The 20,393-nt window shown below is 42.3% G+C and overlaps 1 protein-coding gene across 2 annotated transcripts in view; it reads right to left on the bottom strand.

The window, feature by feature from the left end:
• Nucleotides 1-814: 814 nt before the first annotated feature.
• Nucleotides 815-20,393, bottom strand: part of LOC142589443 (uncharacterized) — a 103,274-nt gene continuing 83,695 nt past the window's right edge. For both annotated transcript variants that reach the window (XM_075700913.1, XM_075700914.1), the window contains exons 11-12: nt 6,453-6,557; nt 815-3,793 (exon numbers count right to left, since the gene is read on the bottom strand). In XM_075700913.1, the coding sequence (XP_075557028.1) occupies nt 3,569-3,793; nt 6,453-6,557 (330 nt within the window). In that variant the 3' untranslated portion in view covers nt 815-3,568. The remainder of the gene's footprint in view (nt 3,794-6,452; nt 6,558-20,393) is intronic.

Genomic DNA, 20,393 nt, shown 5'->3' with positions numbered 1-20,393 from the left:
CATCTGATGAAATGGGAAGAGGTTCGTGAATATGAAAAATTACAGGAAAAAAAGACAAATACAAGGCCACTGAGCGTGCATACCTGATGTGATGCAATTGGTGAAATGCAATTATTTGCATCTTCTCATTTTAATATGTTCTACTTTTTCTTTCTCTGCTTGTCCTTTTATTATAAGACTTCGTGAAAAACCGGAGACGTAGAAGAGGTGGTAAACCCACCCGCGCCAAGCAGACAGCAGAGCACAGCAGTAGGATAGTCATTAGGACTGCTCGCAGCTCCCGCTGTGCTTTTATTCAGGAAGTGCCCAGCCTGCTGCTCCATACAGCGCAGTGCGCGGGAGGCAGACTAGACAATATTCTAGGGACCATAGTATGAGTTATCACTATTGCCGGTGTCTGTACAAAGCATGCAGAGATTTTTCTGATAGAAAAATTACGTTTTAAGAATTTCCAGACGTTTCCTGAATGAATTGCTGCCAAGAAAATGGGAGTGCTTAAATACGTCCCAGGCGAGTCTTGAGGCAAAGAACTCCAGGCTTTATTTAGGCTAGTCACACATGAAGTGCCATCTAGTTTTCAGTAAGCAAACAAGTCCGTGAAAAGTGGCTGTAAGCTTTTCTGGCCCCATCCTTGGCCGCAGGACAGTTCAGGTGTCCGTGCAAATGTGAGACAGTTATACGTGCCCACAGCCTTCCCGCCCACTAAACAGCAAAAAAATGGCCACTTCAAAAAATTTGAGGCTTCACGAATCCAGAACATCAGTGTTGCTTCATGCAAACCAATATGACTGATGCATATGTAAAAAGAATCATGTTGATGGAACAGCAAATTTTTAATCAAGCACACCTCTAATACCTTTTACAAGAAGCAACAGAATACTTCATTTCTCAGACAGCACAGTGTTTATGTTGAGACAAAAAAAACCTACATGAACTGCAGTAGAGCTGGCCATTTGCTGCTGTTTACTGCACATTTCAGGTTTTGGGTGAAAAAAAACAGTAGCTGATAGCAGAACTTTGCTTAGAGGAAAACGTGCTAGTCCAAGTGAAATGAACATAATTTTTTTGCATTTAAGTTTGATTTTATTTGTTGCTCCAATAAGAAAATTAAGAAGATATATACCAGTAATATGCTCAGCTGCCAGAGATAGTCCAAATCTAGCACTATGGACAAAAATATATTAATGAGATGAAAATAATGGTGTCTAGTGCATTCATTTGAACCGCCTGTACAAACCAATTCAGGTAATCAAATGGCACAACAACAAAGCACCAGCCATACTTTACATGATGTAACCATTACATGTATTGATGAAATATGCAATTTAAAAGGTACATAAGCAATCAAGCATTGCCTAGCTGGCCGCACCAGCCATACACAATGTAAATTTCAGAGGAATCAATGTAATGATGAGATAAATGAACAAACATGCTTAACTCTGCATTCATCTGTAGAAACATAAGCCAATGCAGGCAGGCCCAGCAACTGGGACACCCACTAACATTAGCCACATACACTTGTGATGTATTGATGTTCTCAGCCCATTTGCACGCAGCAATATACCCGTGGATATAATTATACCCACAGTAAAAAAACTTTGCAAAAGTAGCAGTTGCAGCACTGCAAGGTGTTGAATGAAAAATATCAGAAGTTTCATGCCAGTATCACTGGTCGGTCATTTGACAACTTATTGTGCAGAAACTTGCAGCCACTTGCTTGAAGCTTTACAACTGCCATGGCAAATTTAACCAAAGGTAAAATGCTTGAAGCAACTGGCCCCAGATCAAAATATGAAACAGTCTGTTAGGGAGCCATTAACATTTCTGACATCAACCAAGAAAAGCATTACTGCTTACCACTAGCCAACATGCCAGTGAACTGAAAACTATATTATGAACAAAGGCTGGAAATCAGGAAAAATTCATCGAGCAGACATAAAGGACTTGAGGAAGGGCAGCAAGAAATACATTTCTGGTAAAGACAATTCACACAACCCCACACCACACAGACATAAAGAAAAAGAATGCACGAGGATTGGAACCAGTACTACCAGATATAGCACTGGTGAGTCATGCTTACGAAATTGTTTCCCCTTAGCTGGTTACTGGAATTACAATGGCTCTTTTATATGAAATGATGTAATTGCGCCAGAAGAAAGAAACACAGTTCATTTAACCCTAACTAACTACTGGCAGAAATAAATATTTAGGACTTTGCGAAATGCACAAATTAACCTAAAGACATCTTGTACATAGTTGCCATGAATTATCAAAACCAACTGTTGAGAAAAATGTGCACAAATTACTGAGGAAAATCACATGTAAATTCTCAGAAGTAACAAGTGAGGACAAAATAATTTTAAGTGATGAATAGGCTTGCACAAATTGTTCAGCAAGTAGACATGCGAATACGCAGAAAAGTTTCAAGGCAAAGAAAACACTACACATACCAGGAAAAGCACAAAGAATGAGAATCCACTCACTTGAATCATGCATAAACAATAATTAATGTTTACAAAATTTATGAACTGCAGAAATGAACATTCAAATAAAACAAACATCTTATACGAGAAATTTCAAAATTAAGAATAAAAGTAAGAAATACTGTGCCGACTTAGCCCAAAAAACAAATACTTCAGAACAGAGTGGTAAGATTGAATGATATTTTCACACAATATGTGCATTAGAATTATGGTGGTAGGAAACAAAAGAATGCACACAAATGTTTCTGCAACCACACACAATTAGTGGACCTGGAAAGCACTCTCACAAGTGTGGATATACACAAAGAATAAAAATTTAATATTAAAGGAATACTGACACAACATTCCTTTTCTAACTAGAAACTAATTCTGTAACGGCAGTACAAAGCTTTAATTCCTCAAACATGCAACAAACTATATTTATACAATCTTTTAATGCAATGAATTCCAAACATAGCCCAAATAGAGCAATGCTGTGTGTTTTAACCAGAACATCCAACAGGTCATGGAAATTGGGGGTTGTGGTTGCACGGTATCACCCAAGTGTGGGTCAACCCAGTGCAATGGTCAAAGGCGCACTGTGATCATGTTGCCGAAAGGTCCGCACAATAAGTGAGAAAAATTCTGCTTGTTCTAAGAGAAGCCACAGCAGAGAAGCAGTGTAGAATGCCAAGTGCAGAATAAAAGAGGCATGAATGGCCGAAGTGGCAAGCCAAGCGTTAAGTGACAAGGCCATTGTGTGGCTTGTGGCCACTGCACCTGGCCCACCAGGCTGCCCGATCTGAGTACCAGTAATTTGTAATATGACCTGAACACTACCTCTAGTTTTCGTGATGTAAAAAAGGTGCTTGCTGACACATATGCCATGAAGCCACATTGCTTTTGGCGTGTTTTAAACAAACGCATTAAGATATAATAATTGATTTGTTGAATGTTCATAGCATTCACGCACTACACTGCCACTATAGTGTCGGTAGCTATCTCACCAAGCAAAAAAGCAAAATGCAAATTTTTTGTGTCAGTACCCCTTTAAGCAAACTCAATCTGTGCAAAGGAACTGCTGTCAAAAATGGTTGTGCAGCCTTTTAGAGGAGCGCAGCAATAATGTCATCTGCAATGCCACTGTCCCGAATTTCAGTATGCATGCGCTCAGAACGTTCCCGCTCTGCTTCAGGATCTAAAGGAGTGGAGGAAAATTCTTGACGGTGTGCCTCGAACTCAGCCCTGGTATGAATCACCGCTCGCAGCAGGACTTCTTCTGCTTTGTCCATGTTAATGCCACGTGTTAGGCTCAGAGCCTTCATCACTGCCTGTGTCGCAAATGTAAGAAAAACATCAGCACTTAACACACACATCAATAATAAAGCGTTCAGCAAATACAATGCGCACCGTTAAAAAGGGAGCCTAAACCACTGGCTTCATTAGACTCGCATTTTTTCACACACCTCTATTTTCCACAGCAACAACATATGGTGGTGGAATGTCTCAAGAAAATAGCAGTGTGACCATTATGCATTGAAGGTAAAAACTGCCTCTTGAAAGGTGGTAGGTGGCACATCCTTTCAAAAAAGGCCAAGCACTTGGAGAACATTATTCTGTATGAACCAGGTCATGCTAGCGCCATTACCAAAAGTGGCATTAAATAGATCGTAGTGTCCCTTGATCCCCATGTGGGCCACGAGTTGTGCAAAGCTGGACTATCTTGAGCCCCTAGATTATGCTGGATAGCCACTCCCTGTGCACCCAGCAGCCACACTCATGTTAACCACTGTCAGCAGCATACTAGGTTTACAAATGTTCATTTTTCTTTCTTGACTTTGAGCAGCACTCAATCTCTCACTTCGAGTATATATCCCCAATTTGTATGCTTGCATCTAATTGGAACTGCTCAAAATGTGGTGCGAGCTGAGCACGTTAGTGCATGGTGACAGCATCTGTGAGCCTTTCATATTTACATGCGAAGGGTTGATCATAATGCCAAGCTTTCATAAAATAGCTACAATTTTCATTATGCATGCAGATGGTGATGTTTCAATATGAAAGCTCAACCTCATCTGGATGAATTCCTTGAGAAATACTATATGAAGCTGGTAGCAATGATTCAAAGAAAGTTGCTGTATGTGCTTAAGAGGAAGCTTTAGCTCGGGCTGAACTCTGACGCGGCCTATTCAAATACATGTAAAATGCAAAAACGTTTTTCTGAAATAACTCCTTGACCGATTTTAATTAAATTTGTTGCATTTGTGAGAGAAAGTTAAATTGTAGTGACTTGGAAGCGGAATTTAGATTTAGGGCTTGAATTTTGTTAAAAATATTTAAGTATTCAACTGTTTGAAAGAAATAGAAGCACGACGTTTATAAATTCATATCTCTGCATCAAGAACAGATATCACGGTTCTGAAAACGCCATCCATTACATCATTCAGAGCGGACAAATTTGACATGCATTTTACATCTTACATGAATTGGTTAAATTGGTTACAAGGGTTCTGCAAAAGCTGTATTTCCATATTACTAAATTTTTTTATATTCATGTGTAACGTATCAATTTTGTCCGCTTTAGATGTACTACGAGATGCAATTCACAGGATTGTATTATCATTTTTCGTTGTTGAGTTAGAGTTGTAAACTTGATAGTTTCGTTTTTTGAAAATTTTCGATTTTTGCCAATTTTTAATAAAAAATTTACGACCTAACTCAAAAATTCGAAACGAACAGTCACTAAATTTAAAGTTTTTATTTTAAATGCAACAAACCTCGTCAAATTTGGTGCAGTGGTTGCCAAGAAAAACGAATTCACCTTTTACATGTATTTAGATAGGAGTCTCTTAATAAACAAAACTGCCTCAAGAATTTACGTTACGAGAGTATGCACTAAAGAACAAAGTACTCATGTAGACTGAAGCTGCATGCCTAATTCCTTCACTTCACAAAAAAATAAGTTCTGATGGGCACACTGTCTTATGCAACTGGCCTGCTTAGATTAAAAGACAGAAAAACTGTTTCGCAGCCAGTGCAGCTGAGGATGCATGATAAAGTTCCTGTGCAGCACTGTAAAAAATGAACCTCTTTCCCAGCGGTTATGACAATTCAGAATGCTACACCAGTCCCAGAGTAGTGAGTGCACCGTACAACAGCAAGGAAACACTTGCAACGACTGGCACTGAGGCAGAAGCTGAAGATGTCAATTGGGCATGACTGGCTGCATTATGTGGAGTGTTGGTGTTGCTTCCAATGTGCCTACTTCTCTGCGGCACAGTACAGCCCATTTTGACTGTGCGATGGCACTCGGCAAATGGCGGGGCAAGTGGCACATGGAACACAGTTGCACAACTCTGGCTCCCTACAGGAGACATGTAAAAGAACACTAATAGCATCTTTGATAACCCGCACTGGTGTGCAGTGGGTGTGCCTCCTCATCCTCGACAAACCGCACCAGTGCACGCCAGCAGTCCTTGATTAAAGAGCTGCACTCTCATGGGACAACTTTTGCGTGCCCCTTCGCACACCAAGATAATCGACGGTGCACCAGCACGCAACCTCACAAGGTATTGCAGTTTAATTGTGAAAGTGCATGAACTGTGAATAGCAGGCAGCCAAGACCTGTGGAGATGGTGATGGCCAAAAGGTGTGCGCTGCTTGCCGTAACCGCACATGAATTTTTTGTGTGTGAAATTGTAGTGGTGCTAGGTGTCAACACTTACATGGAGCGATTTCTCCTTGGGGTTGACCCCACTTCGTGCGGGTTTCAAGGCACTTCCAAGGCACTTTGATCAAGGACACTATAACAAATCTTACCACTGAATGCTACATAGTGAAAAAATTTGTGCTCCAGGAGGCCAATCATTCAGGCTAGAAAAGTATGGCAACTTGTAGACAATACTGGCTGCACATTTTAAAATTTAAAAGGCTTATACTTGGAAAAAGCTAGGAAGCATTGCAAGGAATATCAAAGTTCCATAAACCTACCTCAGGGCACCACACCTCGATGACGTAAGATGCAATGTCAAAAGTAGGGCCTAAGTCTGAATTTGCCTTCAGGAGCTCAAAGCAGAACTCGTAAATCTCTTCTTGCTGAAAATAAAAAGCGCGACATACTGCACATCAGCTACTGATACTGGGCATTTTAAGCAACTTGAACCAAACGTAAAACTGGTAATTCACATATGCTTAAGACCAGTGGCATATGTTCACTGTTGTCTTGAGCAAAAGTAGTTTTTGCAGTGCACTTAGTGAATTACTATAAAACGTGCAAATAATGAAGCATTCACCTGATGGCACAATTGTTATCTGAGAGTGAAAGTGAAAGTTTGTTCCTTTTCGACGAAAGGAAGGCATCAAGCAAAAGGCAAGGAGCCTGACAAGGTCCTAGTCACCCATAGAGCAGCTGGCATTGTGCACAAGCACTTTACAACAATTTCACCAGGAATTTTACAAGCACTGTAAAATGCATGAGGCAGTAAGTCAACATGCATGAAATTTGTACCAGAAGAAAGAATAACTAAACAAGCATACACAAATAATTGCATGAGTGATACAAAGATACATAACAATTTTTGACAAATATATTAAAAATGTCAGCCATAGAACACAGAACAATATTACAAAGCTGGCAGCATGAGCGTAAGGAGAAAATCATATTAAAGGTAGTGAAATAAAATATAGTACATTGACCAAATATCTCATTCCATTTGTTACAATAGGCATTTTTTTATGATACATTTAAAATGTTTTTGAGGAAGGTAATATTCAGTTTAAAAAGGAAATTGATTTATTACTGTGGCAACTTGGTAGCTTAGTGTTTGCTTGCCACAATTGGTGCGCATGGTTAGAAAAAGTTTACATTTCGTGCGCAAAGCATATCGGCTGCTGGAATTATCTAGACAAGAAAAGTACAAATGATGACGATGGAATTTAAGTAGACAGAAATTATATAATTGTTTTGTAATGGATGCCATGTTTCTGAAATAGCGGTAATTACTGGACTTAGTAGTTCCCCAATACAAGAATACAGTATGATAACCTTGAATACAGAAGTGCGTAATACAAGGATATCTTTAACTAGGGGCACAACAAATGAGATTTTATACAACCAACTGTTTTACTTAGATCAGACAATAATTTTGCGGTGTGAAAATTCCAAGAAAGATTCTCATTGAACCAACCCCCCCCCCCCAAAGTTACATAATACCATAAAAAATAATTGTTGCCATTAAGACACAGTAAAAGCTTGTTAATTTGACACCTGTTAATTCGGATAATTCAGATGCCTCTATTGGTCCCGGCCAAAGTGCATGTTATTCTATGGGACCATACCTTCGTTAATTCATCAGAATTCAGCCCTGCACTGCTTAATTCGGACAAATGCTGACGGCTGCCGCTACACGAAAGTGTGGTAAAGCAGTGCTGGCACCACTGGAGTGAAACCGAAACCTGAGAGACATCGCCATCATCATCAATTAGCGGGGGCGATCGCAGCGTCAGTGAACGTCGGTGTCTTCTTTCTTCGCTTCAGTGCACTTTCAACGCCATATTCCCGTGTTGTCGAGTCGGCATGATATCTTCTTGTGGAGTTTTCTCTTTTCATTGTGACCATGTTTTGCATGCCACCACCATTGTGCACTACAGTGATCGCAACGCCGGCAAAGCGGCAGGAGTACAAAGCCAAGAACTTGGCGACTAAGGTGGAAATTTTGCAGGCTTTGAAGAATGGCAAATCGCGACAGCACATTATGACCAAGTACAACGTGAAAAGTGAAGAGATTCTTCAAGCCTTCGAAAGCGAGAAGTTTCATGCATCAAGAAAGCGGTTGCGAACTGCAGTTCATCACCAGCTCGAAGAAGCTTTGCTCCAGTGGGTTACTGATTGTTGCAACGCGCACCTGCCTTTGAGCAGACCTCTCAATACAGCACAAGGTGACAAGTATGCTGCAATGATGAGCACTGAATCGTTCAGAGCTTCAGAAGGGTGGTTCTCGAGGTTTCGGGAGAGATACGAACTCGTCTTCAGAAGCGTGTGTGAGACGAAAAGGCCAGCGTTGACGAAAGCGTGACCACCCAGTAGAAAAATGTGAAGCTGCTTGAGCACATTGCCGCATATGAACCAAGTGACGTGTTCAATGCATATGAAACTACTCCATTTATCAGAGCTCTGCCCGACAAGACGGTGACTTTCAAATGGGACCCATGCATTGGTGGCAAGAAGTGCAAGCAAAGGATAACTGTGCTTCTTGCCGCCAACATGACTGGCACGGAGCGCTTGCCGCTTGTTGTGATCGGGAAGGCGCATCAGCCACATTGTTTTAAAAACATCAATAGCCTTCCTGTCGAGTACAGGGCGAACAGGAAAGCTTGGAAGACCTCGGACATCAGAAGTACCAAAAGCACCTGCTACAGCAAATGATCTTATGTTCAGAAGTTGGAAAGCTGTATGAAGTGGACTTAGTCGGCGCAGTGCACATCATCGTCCAGGTGTAGAAAAATACACCTCCGCAAGTCATCGCCAACTGTTTTTGGCACAGTGGTATTTGTGAGGCCCGAGCATGCGGCAGTAGCCGATGAAGTGTTAGCCGAGTTCACCGATGACTGCTCGACCTTCGATGCTGTACTTCCCACAGATGTGACCCTTCAGGACTACACAGCAATTGATTGTGTTGCCACGACTGCTCTCCTGACTGATGAAGAAATTATTAATGATGTCACGAGCGCCAGAAAAGACCATGATTCAGACGAAGAGACCTGCGAGGAGGTGCAGCCGCGACCTCATCGTGCCTCACGAGAAGTCACGGAGGCGCTTTTGATATTGTAGGACGTTTTCCTGAGCACTTCCAACAGTTTGCGGGCTGTTAGCTGCTTGGAAGAGTTCAGAAAAATTGTGATGTCAGCTGGAATCTGCGCAAAAAAGCAGATGACTATTGCAAAATACTTCAGTAAATAAAGGTATGCTTCTCCAACTTGATTTTAATGTTTTTCCTGCTCATTCGTTAACTCGGCATTCTGATAATTCAAACATTTTTCCCGGTCCCGTGAGATACGAATTAAAGAGCTTTTACTTTACAGTACATACATACGTACATACATACAATCAACCCTTGATATAATGAAGCTGTACTCGCAGCTAAAAACTTCGTCATATCGCAAATTTCATCAATTCAAGGTTTTAAAGTTTCAGCAGTAAAAACAACTTTAAATTCCCAGAGCATTCCAGGTGGATAGCACCTTGTCAGTAAGCACTTCTAAACAAATCGGAAGGTCAGGCCACAATATTATGGTTATGAGCGCCAGTGCGTGCAGTGTAGATCGCACTGAGAACAATGTACTGACGTGACGGTGTCTGAAATTTGCGTATGCTGTGTTACATGGCGCTGTAAATCCTGGGCACCATGGCTACTGTAGTCATGGCTGTCTGTGCCTAGTGCCCACAGCTGTGGTCAGATGATGCTCCCAAATTCAAAATAAGTGTAAAAGGAAACAAATATTCGTCCTGAGCAGCAACAAAAACAGTCACGGTTTTGCTAGAAAGGCTGAGCCTTGATGGTTATAGTAAAGAGACAACTACACGAAGTAAAGCTAGCAGTTTTATCGGTGTCACGCGCTCAGGCAAACACATGAACAGATCTTGCTTGATGACCACGAACTTGCTGTCACAATGTGAGCGAAGGCTTCAGTCTCTCAGAAACTTGATATTACGTGACCGTCAACAGTAGACATGCGGGAAAACAATGCGCATCAAAGCACCAACCAGCTCAGCTCAAGCTTTAAAGCTCCAAAATACGGCATGTGGCCAGCGTGAGAGGAGGAGACCCGCGGGCTGGTGGGAGAAGGAGATAGGCATGCCTTCCTCCCCCCCCCCCCTTCCCTGTGCTTGCTTGATCACATTACCACATGTTCACTCCCTCCTGATCGCCTTTGCGCAGAAGGAATGGTCGGCTCTTGTATTCTTCCGAGTGCTGGGAGCTGCTGCACGTCCCACACCCTGTGGCCCCCGCAAGTTATTTCCCAACATGACGAATGATGCACACTCTTTGAAGGCTTTTTTGCCACTCAAACTTTTCATGCGAAAGGAGGATTGGAATAAGTTTTGCCTTGGCTGATATTCTTTTAGTTCTTTGCTAGATTGACTAGCCATTCAGGCTCAAAGTTTATGCTTGAAATGGGTGAAAACTTCGTTAAATCCAAACTGTCACGAAATTAGTTCAATTGCAAAAAAAGAGTACACGGTTTTCAGTGGAACTAAGATCGGAAAATTAAAATAGTTTGCTGACCGTATTACTCTAGAGGCTACTGGGGTGCTTGATGTCTGTCTTTTCCGACTTCATCACGTTGGCTTACTAGCTAACGTGATCTAGTCTAACACTACTAAAATGTAGGTGGACAAGGTGCCTGCACGCGAAACTCTTGACACGTCTCTTTCCTTGAGCCAAGTCTCTCCTCAATTTCCCGAGGAAGCTGGCTTTGGAGATCGTGTGTTGTTCGTGTGTGTTAAAGAAAGATGCCTACCCAAAAACTAGTTCATTCTAATATACAAATGCAAGCTCCTGTGCGCTTTTTCTCCAGGGCGTGTTATACGGTGTTCTATTTGCTTCCAGACAGATTAATAATGTATGGATGGATGGATCACCATTGCTACTTGCCCTAAATTTTCGTGCAATTATGTTGCACATGATATTAAAGGGGCCCTGAATCAGTTTTTATCAAAGTGAAAAAAGGCATTTGAAGTGAAAATAGGCCATTTCAGACATACTTTGCTGCAAAAAGTACACAAACAAACAATCATTAGCGGAGCAGTGGGAGGTACAGCTCGCTAGCTCGGACCTGGGGGTGCAAAGGGCACTCCTCCATTAAGTCCAGCGGGTGGCCAAGGTCAGTGGAGCCCTGGACTAAGGGAGCCACCCATCGCTCTTTGATCCGTTTTCACCCACTTCTACTACTACTTCACTACTACTTCAATGCATTCAGCAGAAGCGGAGTTACTGGCAATCAAACACAGCCTCCATTGCGCTCCCGTGGTTCAGGGCGCCTTTAAAGAAATGCGCCTAGGACAGACATGCTGTTGCGCCTTTTGAGGCGTATTTCTGGAAGAGGTGGAAATTCCTTTAATTGGAAATTGCATTGTCCCAGATAGCCTGTATAAAGATTAACTTTTTCATTATTGATGCGAAAGCATCAAATGGCCCATTGGGTGAGCAGGGTGCCCATATAGTGAACAGGGTGTGTGGAACAGGAAAACCGAGAATTCTCAGGGATTCTGAATAGTCTGGAAATACTCAATGAATTTGTGCTTCTATCAGGGAAAATTAGCTGCAATTTTATTGAATGGGAATGAAAGTTATGCTAATGCTGGCTCGAGTAACGGAGAGGAATTGTAATGAACAATCTTTGACGCCATGTGGTCGGCTGGAGGAGTTGTCAGTGTACAGCCAATGACCGATTTTCCGGACGCCCGATCTTTAGGACATGCCCGATAATTTGGACGGCTTCATGGCACCACCACATGCCCCAGAGAGTCAATGCATAAGAACATATAAAATTTCGGACGCAAGAACCCACCGTCTGATTTTCCGGACTTTTCGCCAGGACCCTAGGTCCAAAACGGCATTCATCAAAGCCACCACCACTGCCATTTTGATTATCTCGCCGCCTCGAACTGGCGCTCTTGCACCAGTTTGAGGCGGCGTCGATTACGTCAATTCGCTGGCAGCTGTAGCCACCACCACCACTACAACGCTAGGCCGAGCTGCTTTGACGATCGCTATTAAGTTTCTTGTCGTTCAGTGCAGTGTTTTTTATTGAAAAAAATTCGCTGCTGTCAGCAATGGCGCCGACTCCGCCTTTGCAATCCTTGCGGTTGACTTCAAAACTAGGGAACGCACGGGGCGTTGCATAATACCGATTCCCAAAAGTCCACTTCTCCTAAATACAGCAATGGTACATGGTGAAGCATATGCGGACTATTACGGTGATGCTTAACAAACGTGGGAAGGGGGAAATTCTTACGGGACATGGTATGTATTCCTTAATTATACACAAATGCACCCATAGTCTCCTGTCGCAGTATGAGCACTGATATGCCTAGGAAGTGTACTGGCAAGCCTTCAGAGCTTTTTTGGACGTGCCTGTCGCGATTTGAGCCCTTAAGGGCAGTAAAAGACATGCATAGATTTTTTCGGTTATCTTTGCAGCCCCTAGGGAGTCCGAAAAATTGGTCGTTGACTGTACAACTGACCAAGAGGATGCTTCAAATGGTCTATGGTGCAAACGCGCGGTGGAAGGAGGATGAGAACAGAAAGGATAGACGCATTGAGGAATGAGCGGGAAAGGAAGTGTATTGCCGCTTCTTTGAAGGAGCTTGAGCTCAAAAAGGAAAGTGTTGGCTGACGCCGAGATGCAGGTGACCCTCATCCAAACCAAAATAAAGTCTCTAAAGCAGTGAAACACAACGCTGAGGCGTTGTGCATGGGCTCAGAGTATGTCAGGACAGTTGAGGTTGACTTTCCAGCTGCTGAGTGACAATCTCATTTGTGACAAAGTACGGGCCTCCTACCGATGAGCTTGCTATCTATCAGTTGATAGAAATAACTCATATTCGAAAATATTTGCTTCACTATGCATCTATTTTTATTCGTATTTGAATATGTTTGACTCAATTTGCAACGGGCTTTACAATTCTTTTTTTTTTTTCAAAGATATTTTAGTCACTGCATTTTACTAATGCTTCCCTCCTGTTTTCTTTTTGAATAAAACAAACACTACTCATTATTCAAACTGGATGGAGTGTTTTTTTTTTTTTAACATGCTTACTAGAAAGTGACAGCATCGGGCGACATGGTGTCAGTCCATCTTGACATATAACGGAGTTCTGTGTCACTCAGGGAAAACCTGGAAAACTCAAGGAATTTGGAAATGTCAGCTTGGCAGACACCCTAGCGAAAAATCCGGCATGTGTGGCACCAAAACGGCACCTAAATTATCATGAGCTGGGACGCTATGTCACATGCGTGCCTCGACAGAGCAGAGCGGGCGAAAGGGAAACCCGCTGCTGCGTTGGCGCACCAGGTGTTGCTTGAGGGCATCGCTGCGACACCATGTCACCCTTGCTCTCTCTTGGAAGCCTGTGATATCTGCTCGTTCCTTGTCCGCGCAAGCTCCCGCCTGCATCTAATTTCGCCTCGGTAATCACTATAAAGAAATTAATGTACAAAGAAACAGTATATTCGAAAGGGAAAATGTTGACAGTAGTGAGTTTCGTATGACGCCATGTTTAGAAGCTAAGTGTCTTACCCACTGGGCTAAACCAGTGCTTTCTAGATAGCAGACCTGTGCACTCTGCTTAATGACATCATGCTACTTGGACAGAAATTTCCATCGCCAAGCTCGGCGTGACAAAAGCAGCTTACTCGGGAGCGTCCTCATTAGAATACATGGCAATTGGGCAAGGTAGCATGATGTCACAGAACAAAGTGCACCAGCATTGTGCTATCTAGGCAGCATTGGCCAAGTGTGAACATGCTCGGTGACCCGTAAGGAGTTCATAGCTGGATGGACCACTCAGCGGCGTGCTTAGGTGCCATCAGATTTTTTCGTTTGAGGAACATGTTTCAATTGTGAAATTGAACTTGACCAGTAACAAGGTCATGTCTGCTTAGCATAAATTCTAAGGCTAGCAACACTTTCTCACAAGCAAGTGAAAAACAGAAAGAAGACAAAAAGAGGGAGAACCAATGTGAGGATTACTGTGCACTGTGAATGTCACCACTTTTTGATTTATGATTGCTTCGGAAGAATTCTACCTCCTTATCAATCAGTGTCACACATGCCTGGCCGACATACTTTTCTTTCATTTTTACTAATATGGGGGGGGGGGGGGCACTTGTATTCTTAATGTTGATGTGCGTATGTGTGGTAAAAATGGGTAAGCAGTCTGCAGCAATGTTTGTGCAACACGTGTAGCTTGAGCCCGGGATTTTTTTTTTTAATATGTACTCTTGCATGTGTATTATTTTTTTGACTTTCGTTTACTTCTTCAAATAAGTGCAGCTGAGCATCATTGCTCTGTGTTCATTTTGTTTCTGTCTTTTGTCTGTTCGTGCTGTTGGTAACAATGAATCCGCACCAACTTGCTCGACTTTCAGTTTTTATATTCTGCTCAGGATATTCCAAATCTAATAAATATTCACTAAGTGACTCATATTCTAGTGAAATGTTTGTTATTCACAAATCTTAATTCATTATCTGTTAGAACGTCTGCTGTTTGCTAAAAGGCAATTTTGCAGTGGAATCCACCAAGATGGCAACACTGCCCGTCTTCCCTGAAACTAGTGGCAGGGCACTTTGGCTGCAGACAGCAGCTGCAGTATTTTTATTGGTGACAACTGAAGGTGCCAGAGATTGTGTGTAAGGTTTTTACTTGAATTTGTGCTGTCCCCACAATGCATCAATTGGCCTCTATGAAGGTGAATGTCAAAATGTCAAAACTATCTCAGCAAGAATGTCACAATCCGTTTAGAGGATTGCAAGATTTTGAAAATGTTTAATTTGACCTTTTTCTTATGTGTAGCATTGCCCTATAGCACCTCGTTAATCTTGCAGAACCTGGGAAAGCAGTTCGGAACCATGTCAAGCTTGAGGGACCTGACCCGCTTTGGGGATTTCTTGGTTTTGGATGCCAATGATGCAGATGTAAGGTTTTGTATTAAGTTGCCTTGTTATCATGATGCAGTGGTATCTGTACTACTGTGGCACTAACTATGTTCAGGCCTAGTTAACATGCAATTATGTTAGAATCACCAATCACATCACTTCGTATGGATATTTTATAATATATATCTTGACATTGCGAATGCGTGTTCCTACTAAATGGTAATATTTGCTCTCTCTGCAGAAAACCGTAGGGCTTAATGTGTGTCCTTCCAAGCATGCACTTGATACATTAAAGGTTTGCTCAAAAAAGGAACCTCTCTGCAGGCAAATTTATTGCAGTTATGAAATTTATGCACTGAACCTAAATAGTATTGAGTCGGTTGTGCAGCTATACAGTCGAACCTTGATATAACAAACAGAGATGAATATAACAATGCGATTCTGCATTTTCCCACTGAAATCAAGCATGCAATGAGAATATGCTTCTTATGAATATTGGATATAATGAAGATACATTTGTGTTAGATGCAACATTGTAATACTGAGATTCAACTATATCAAAAATTTCAGGTTTAATTCTTGAGTGGCCCCTGTTACTGAAGCTGTGTTCAGTGTAAGATCGGATATTCCAAGTTTTTTTTATCATTCATTAAGGTCAAATGATGCTGGATAACTATAGTTAAACGCTATGGTTAGGGCAAAACAACTATGAGGGGTGGGTGCATAGTGGACACTTATACTGACTGTGAAGCTGACTCAGCCAGAAATACCTAGCCATTCCTGCAACCTTTGTTCCAAATGATTGCATGCATGCTCCTGCGCCAGTGGTGCTGATTACTGAGCAAGGCATGTAGAACACTTGATTGTTTACGTGATAAGGTGCACTGATGTGGGTAATGGTGCCTTGTTTTTCCACTGCCTCTGCATTTAGGTATTTGGTCTGTTTATGTAAAATGAGATTTGGTTTTTTGGTGTTTCCCCAAGCTGGGTGGGGGCATCACGTAAGTGCATCGTTGAACAACCAGAAAAAATCAGTTTCAAAGCCTTGCCACTCTTGTACTGGGGTAGGCAGGGCTATAAGGTTCCTCTTACTGGATTTCTTTAACCATACAGAAATCATTGATGCCCTATTCAGTGAAAGCTGAGGAACTGATATTTATTGCAAGTTTTTCTTCAAGTATAATTAGAAACTCATAAAATTAGAGTAAGAAGAAAAACAAATAGTCCTCATATTCAAATAAGTACATTAAGTTACATGTATCGTCGGTCCTGAATATATTAAACCCAGATAAATATATATTAATATTGGCTATATCAAACAGTCATCTCCTTCGAAATTCTATACAAAAGTATAGTGCTGTACAGTCAACGACTAATTTTTCAGATAGGGGGTGCAAACATCCAAGAAATTGGGTGGAAATCTGGAAAATATTAATGTGTGCCTTTTACTGCCCTTAAGGGCTCAAATCACCACAGGCCCATTCAAAATAGCTCTAGAGGCCTGCCAGTGCACTTATCAGGTGGATTGGAGCTCATACTGTGACAAGAGACAGAAGGTGCACGTGTGTGTAACTAAAGGATACATACTGTGTCCCGTGACAGTGGGCCCTTTCCACTCATGGTATGCTTCACCTCAGTACACTGCCTATGCTTGTCGCCCAAAACTGCTGCACTGCAGCAAAGCTCACTTTTGGGAACAGGCATTATTCAATGTTTGACCTTTGCCGTGCTTTCCCGGTTTCTAAGTCACTGGCAAGGAGGACAAAGGTGCAGCCAGCGCCATTACTGACAGCAGCGAATGCTTTCAATGAAAAACACGGCACTGAACAGCAGAAAAGTTGGCAGTGAATGTTGAAGCAGCTAGGCCTAGCATTGCCGTGGTGCCCATGGCTGCCAGCACCTCAGCATGCAAGTGCACTGGTTCGAGGCTTTGAGATATCAAAATGGCCATGGTAGCGGCTTAGATTAAACTTGTTTCAGACCTGTGGTCATGGCAAAATGTCTGGAAAATTGTACGGCGAAGGCTTTCAATGTCCAAAATTTCGGATGTCCTTCTACATTGGCTCAGTAGAGTACATGGCAGCACCATAAAGGCATCCAAATTACTGGACATGTACGAAAAATGTCGCTCACTGTGGTATGCATGTATTGAACTACCGTTCACTTCCACATTTAACATATTGAACGCTGTGCTGCACTGCTCTTCTCCTAATGGGGATGCAATCATTTCTTGCACCATCTGAAATATTCACTGCCAACAAACCTGTTTTGGCAGCTGCTGTCAAACAAAGCATTGAATCTGAAGGCTAGCACATGCCATAGTAGAAAAATGAGCAATTTGTCTTTCTCAGCTTTGCTTGCTTAAAATATGAATGGCTCATACAAGCTGCAGCCATTGGTTATAGGCAAGAGAAGATCACCACGCTGCTTCAAGAACATGAAGCGCCTCTCGGTGCAATACACATTCCACTAGAAAGCTGGGTTGACATTCAATCTTCTCACTAAACTACTCTGGTCATGGGATGCCAAACTGGAGATGCCAGAGCACCAGCCTGATTGACTCACTGTTGGGTAATGACGATTAGCTGTTTAAGTGACGTATCATAATGGACATGCGGCCGGGCTCATTCACAGTGAATTCACAATACAAGTGTGCTGATGGTGGCATGGCACATATCCATGCAGGCTCATTTGCTCCTGCGCTGCATCCATGTGTACCTTATCTTGAAAAAAAAATTGTAACAAGCACTTCGAGGCATACCTGGTCTTGAACCATAGGGACGCTGGCTTTTAGGGTTAGCATTGCAATCACTATATCGGAGACCATTCTGCAGAGAGAGTGACTTCCAACATTGTTCTGCAACAAATTATTAAACTTTGTGCATTTGACACTGCCTTGGAGAAACAAATCGGTAAATTCCCCCTATTCGTCTCAGGAAACTGTCTGAAATAGATATTAATATTTTATATTGTCAATATATTGAACCATATTCGATTCCCTTTAAATTCAATATATCCGGGATTGACTGTATCTACAGGTTTTCGGCGCCATAAAATGGCAGAATAATGAAAACAATTTTTGGTGTAAGACCCAACTTCTCTGTAGTTGTTGTATCGGAAATTTAATCAAGGTTTGAAAGTACTATGCACCATCACATGTCCCAGGATGTCTACCAACTGGGAAAGCTGGGAATCCTCAGGGATTTTGAACAGGTTGGAAAAATGCAGGGAAAACTCAGGGAATTCGTGCTTCTATCAGGGAAACTGACCATAATTTTGTTGAAAGGAAACGAAAGTCACGGTAATGCTGGCTCGAGTAACAAAGAGGAATCGTAAAGAATCCTTTTTGATACCGTGTGATCTGCTGGAGGAGTTGCCAGTGTACTGTCAATGACAGATTCTCCAGATGCCTGATAATTCGGACGGCTTCGCGGCGCCACCACATGTATAAGAACATCTGAACTTTCGGATGCAAGAACCCTTCGCCGTCCGAGTTTTTGGACTTTTTGCCGTGACAGCCGGTCCGAAACAGCATTAATCAAAGCCACCACCATCGCGGCCATTGCACCTCGAACCGGCGCTCTTGCACGCAGCTCTGCTGGCAGCCGTAGCCACCACAGTGGCAACGCCAGGCCTAGCTGTTTCGATGTTTGCTATTAAGCTTCTTGCCATTCTGTGCCGCGTCTGTCATTAAAAGAATTTGCCGCTGTCAGCAATGGCACCCACTACACCTTTGAGGTCCTCGCGATTTGTTTCGAAGCTCAGAAAGCACAGCGTGTTGCATAATGCCGGTTCCTGAAAGTCAGCTTCGCCTCAGTACAGCAATGTTAAGTGGTGAAGCATAACAACTCATAGTCCTGAATGCACACAACCAATGCAGTATAATGTGTGGCGCCAAACTATGGTTTCTGCTGACATCTATGGCAATGAGGACTCTGACACCTTATTGCTTCATGTAGTCCAAATTAACCAGTGCATTGCTAAATACCCCCAACTTAACAAAAGCTTTATGCCAAAAAAGCGTAGGCTTCCCGGAACCAGAAGGAGAGCCCAAATTATCTTTCTTAATTCATCATTATCATCATCAGCCTTTTTTATGTCCACTGCAAGACGAGGGCCGTTGCCTGCGATCTCCAACTGCCCCTGTCCTGCACCCACAGATTCCAACTAGCACCTGCGAAAATCCTAATTTCATCACCCCACCTAGTCTTCTGCTGTCCTCCACTGCACTACCCTTCTCTGGGCACCCATTTTGTAACCCTAATAGACCACCGGTTATCTAACCTGTGCATTACATAACTTATACAGCTCAATTTTTATTCTCTTTATGTCAATTAGAACATCGGCTATCCCTGTTTGCTCTCTGATCCACACCGCTCTCTTGCTGTCTCATAAAATTACACCTAGCGTTCTCCGTTACATCACTCTTTGTGCGGTCCTCAACTTGTTTACGAACTTCTTTGTCAGTCTCCAAGTTTCTGCCCCATATGTCAGCACTGGTAGAATGCATTGATTGTACACCTTTCTTTTTAATGATAACGGTAAGCTTCCAGGCAGGATATGACAATGTCTGCTGTATGCGCTCCAACGCATTTTTGTTCTTCTGTAAATTTCCTTCTCATAATTGGGGTTCCCTGTGAGTAATTGACCAAGGTAAACATACTCCTACACAGACTCTAGAGGTTGACTGGCGATCCTGAACTCTTGTCCCCTTGCCCAGTTATTGATCATTATCTTTGTCTTCTGCAAATTAATGTTCAACCCCACTCTTACGCTCTCTCTGTTAAGGTCCTCAATCATTTGTTGTAACTTGTCTTCATTGTTGCTGAATAGAACAATGTCGTCGGCAAACCGAAGGTTGCCGAGATATTCGCCGTCGATCTTTACTCCTAAGCCTTCCCAGTTTAATAGCTTGAATACTTCTAAACATGCAGTGAATAGCACTGTAGAGATTCTGTCTCCCTGTCTGACCCCTTTCTTCATAGGTATCTTGATACTTTCCTTGTATAGAATTAAGGTAGCTGTAGAACCTCTGTATATATTTTCCAAGATATTTATGTACGCATTCTGTACTCCTTGATTACGCAATGCCTCTATAACTGCTGGTGTCTCTACTGAATCAAATGTCTTTTCGTAATCTATGAAAGCCATATAGAGAGGCTTATTGTACTCTGCGGATTTCTCGATAACCTGATTAATGACATGGATGTGATCCATTGTAGAGTAGTATCCCTTCCTGAAGCCAGCCTCTTCCCTTGGTCGACTAAAGTC

Source organism: Dermacentor variabilis, chromosome 1, assembly GCF_050947875.1.
Source record: "Dermacentor variabilis isolate Ectoservices chromosome 1, ASM5094787v1, whole genome shotgun sequence".
Lineage (NCBI taxonomy): Eukaryota > Metazoa > Arthropoda > Arachnida > Ixodida > Ixodidae > Dermacentor > Dermacentor variabilis.
Note: the sequence above shows the minus strand (reverse complement) of the source record. Positions and strands in the feature narration are given on the sequence as shown.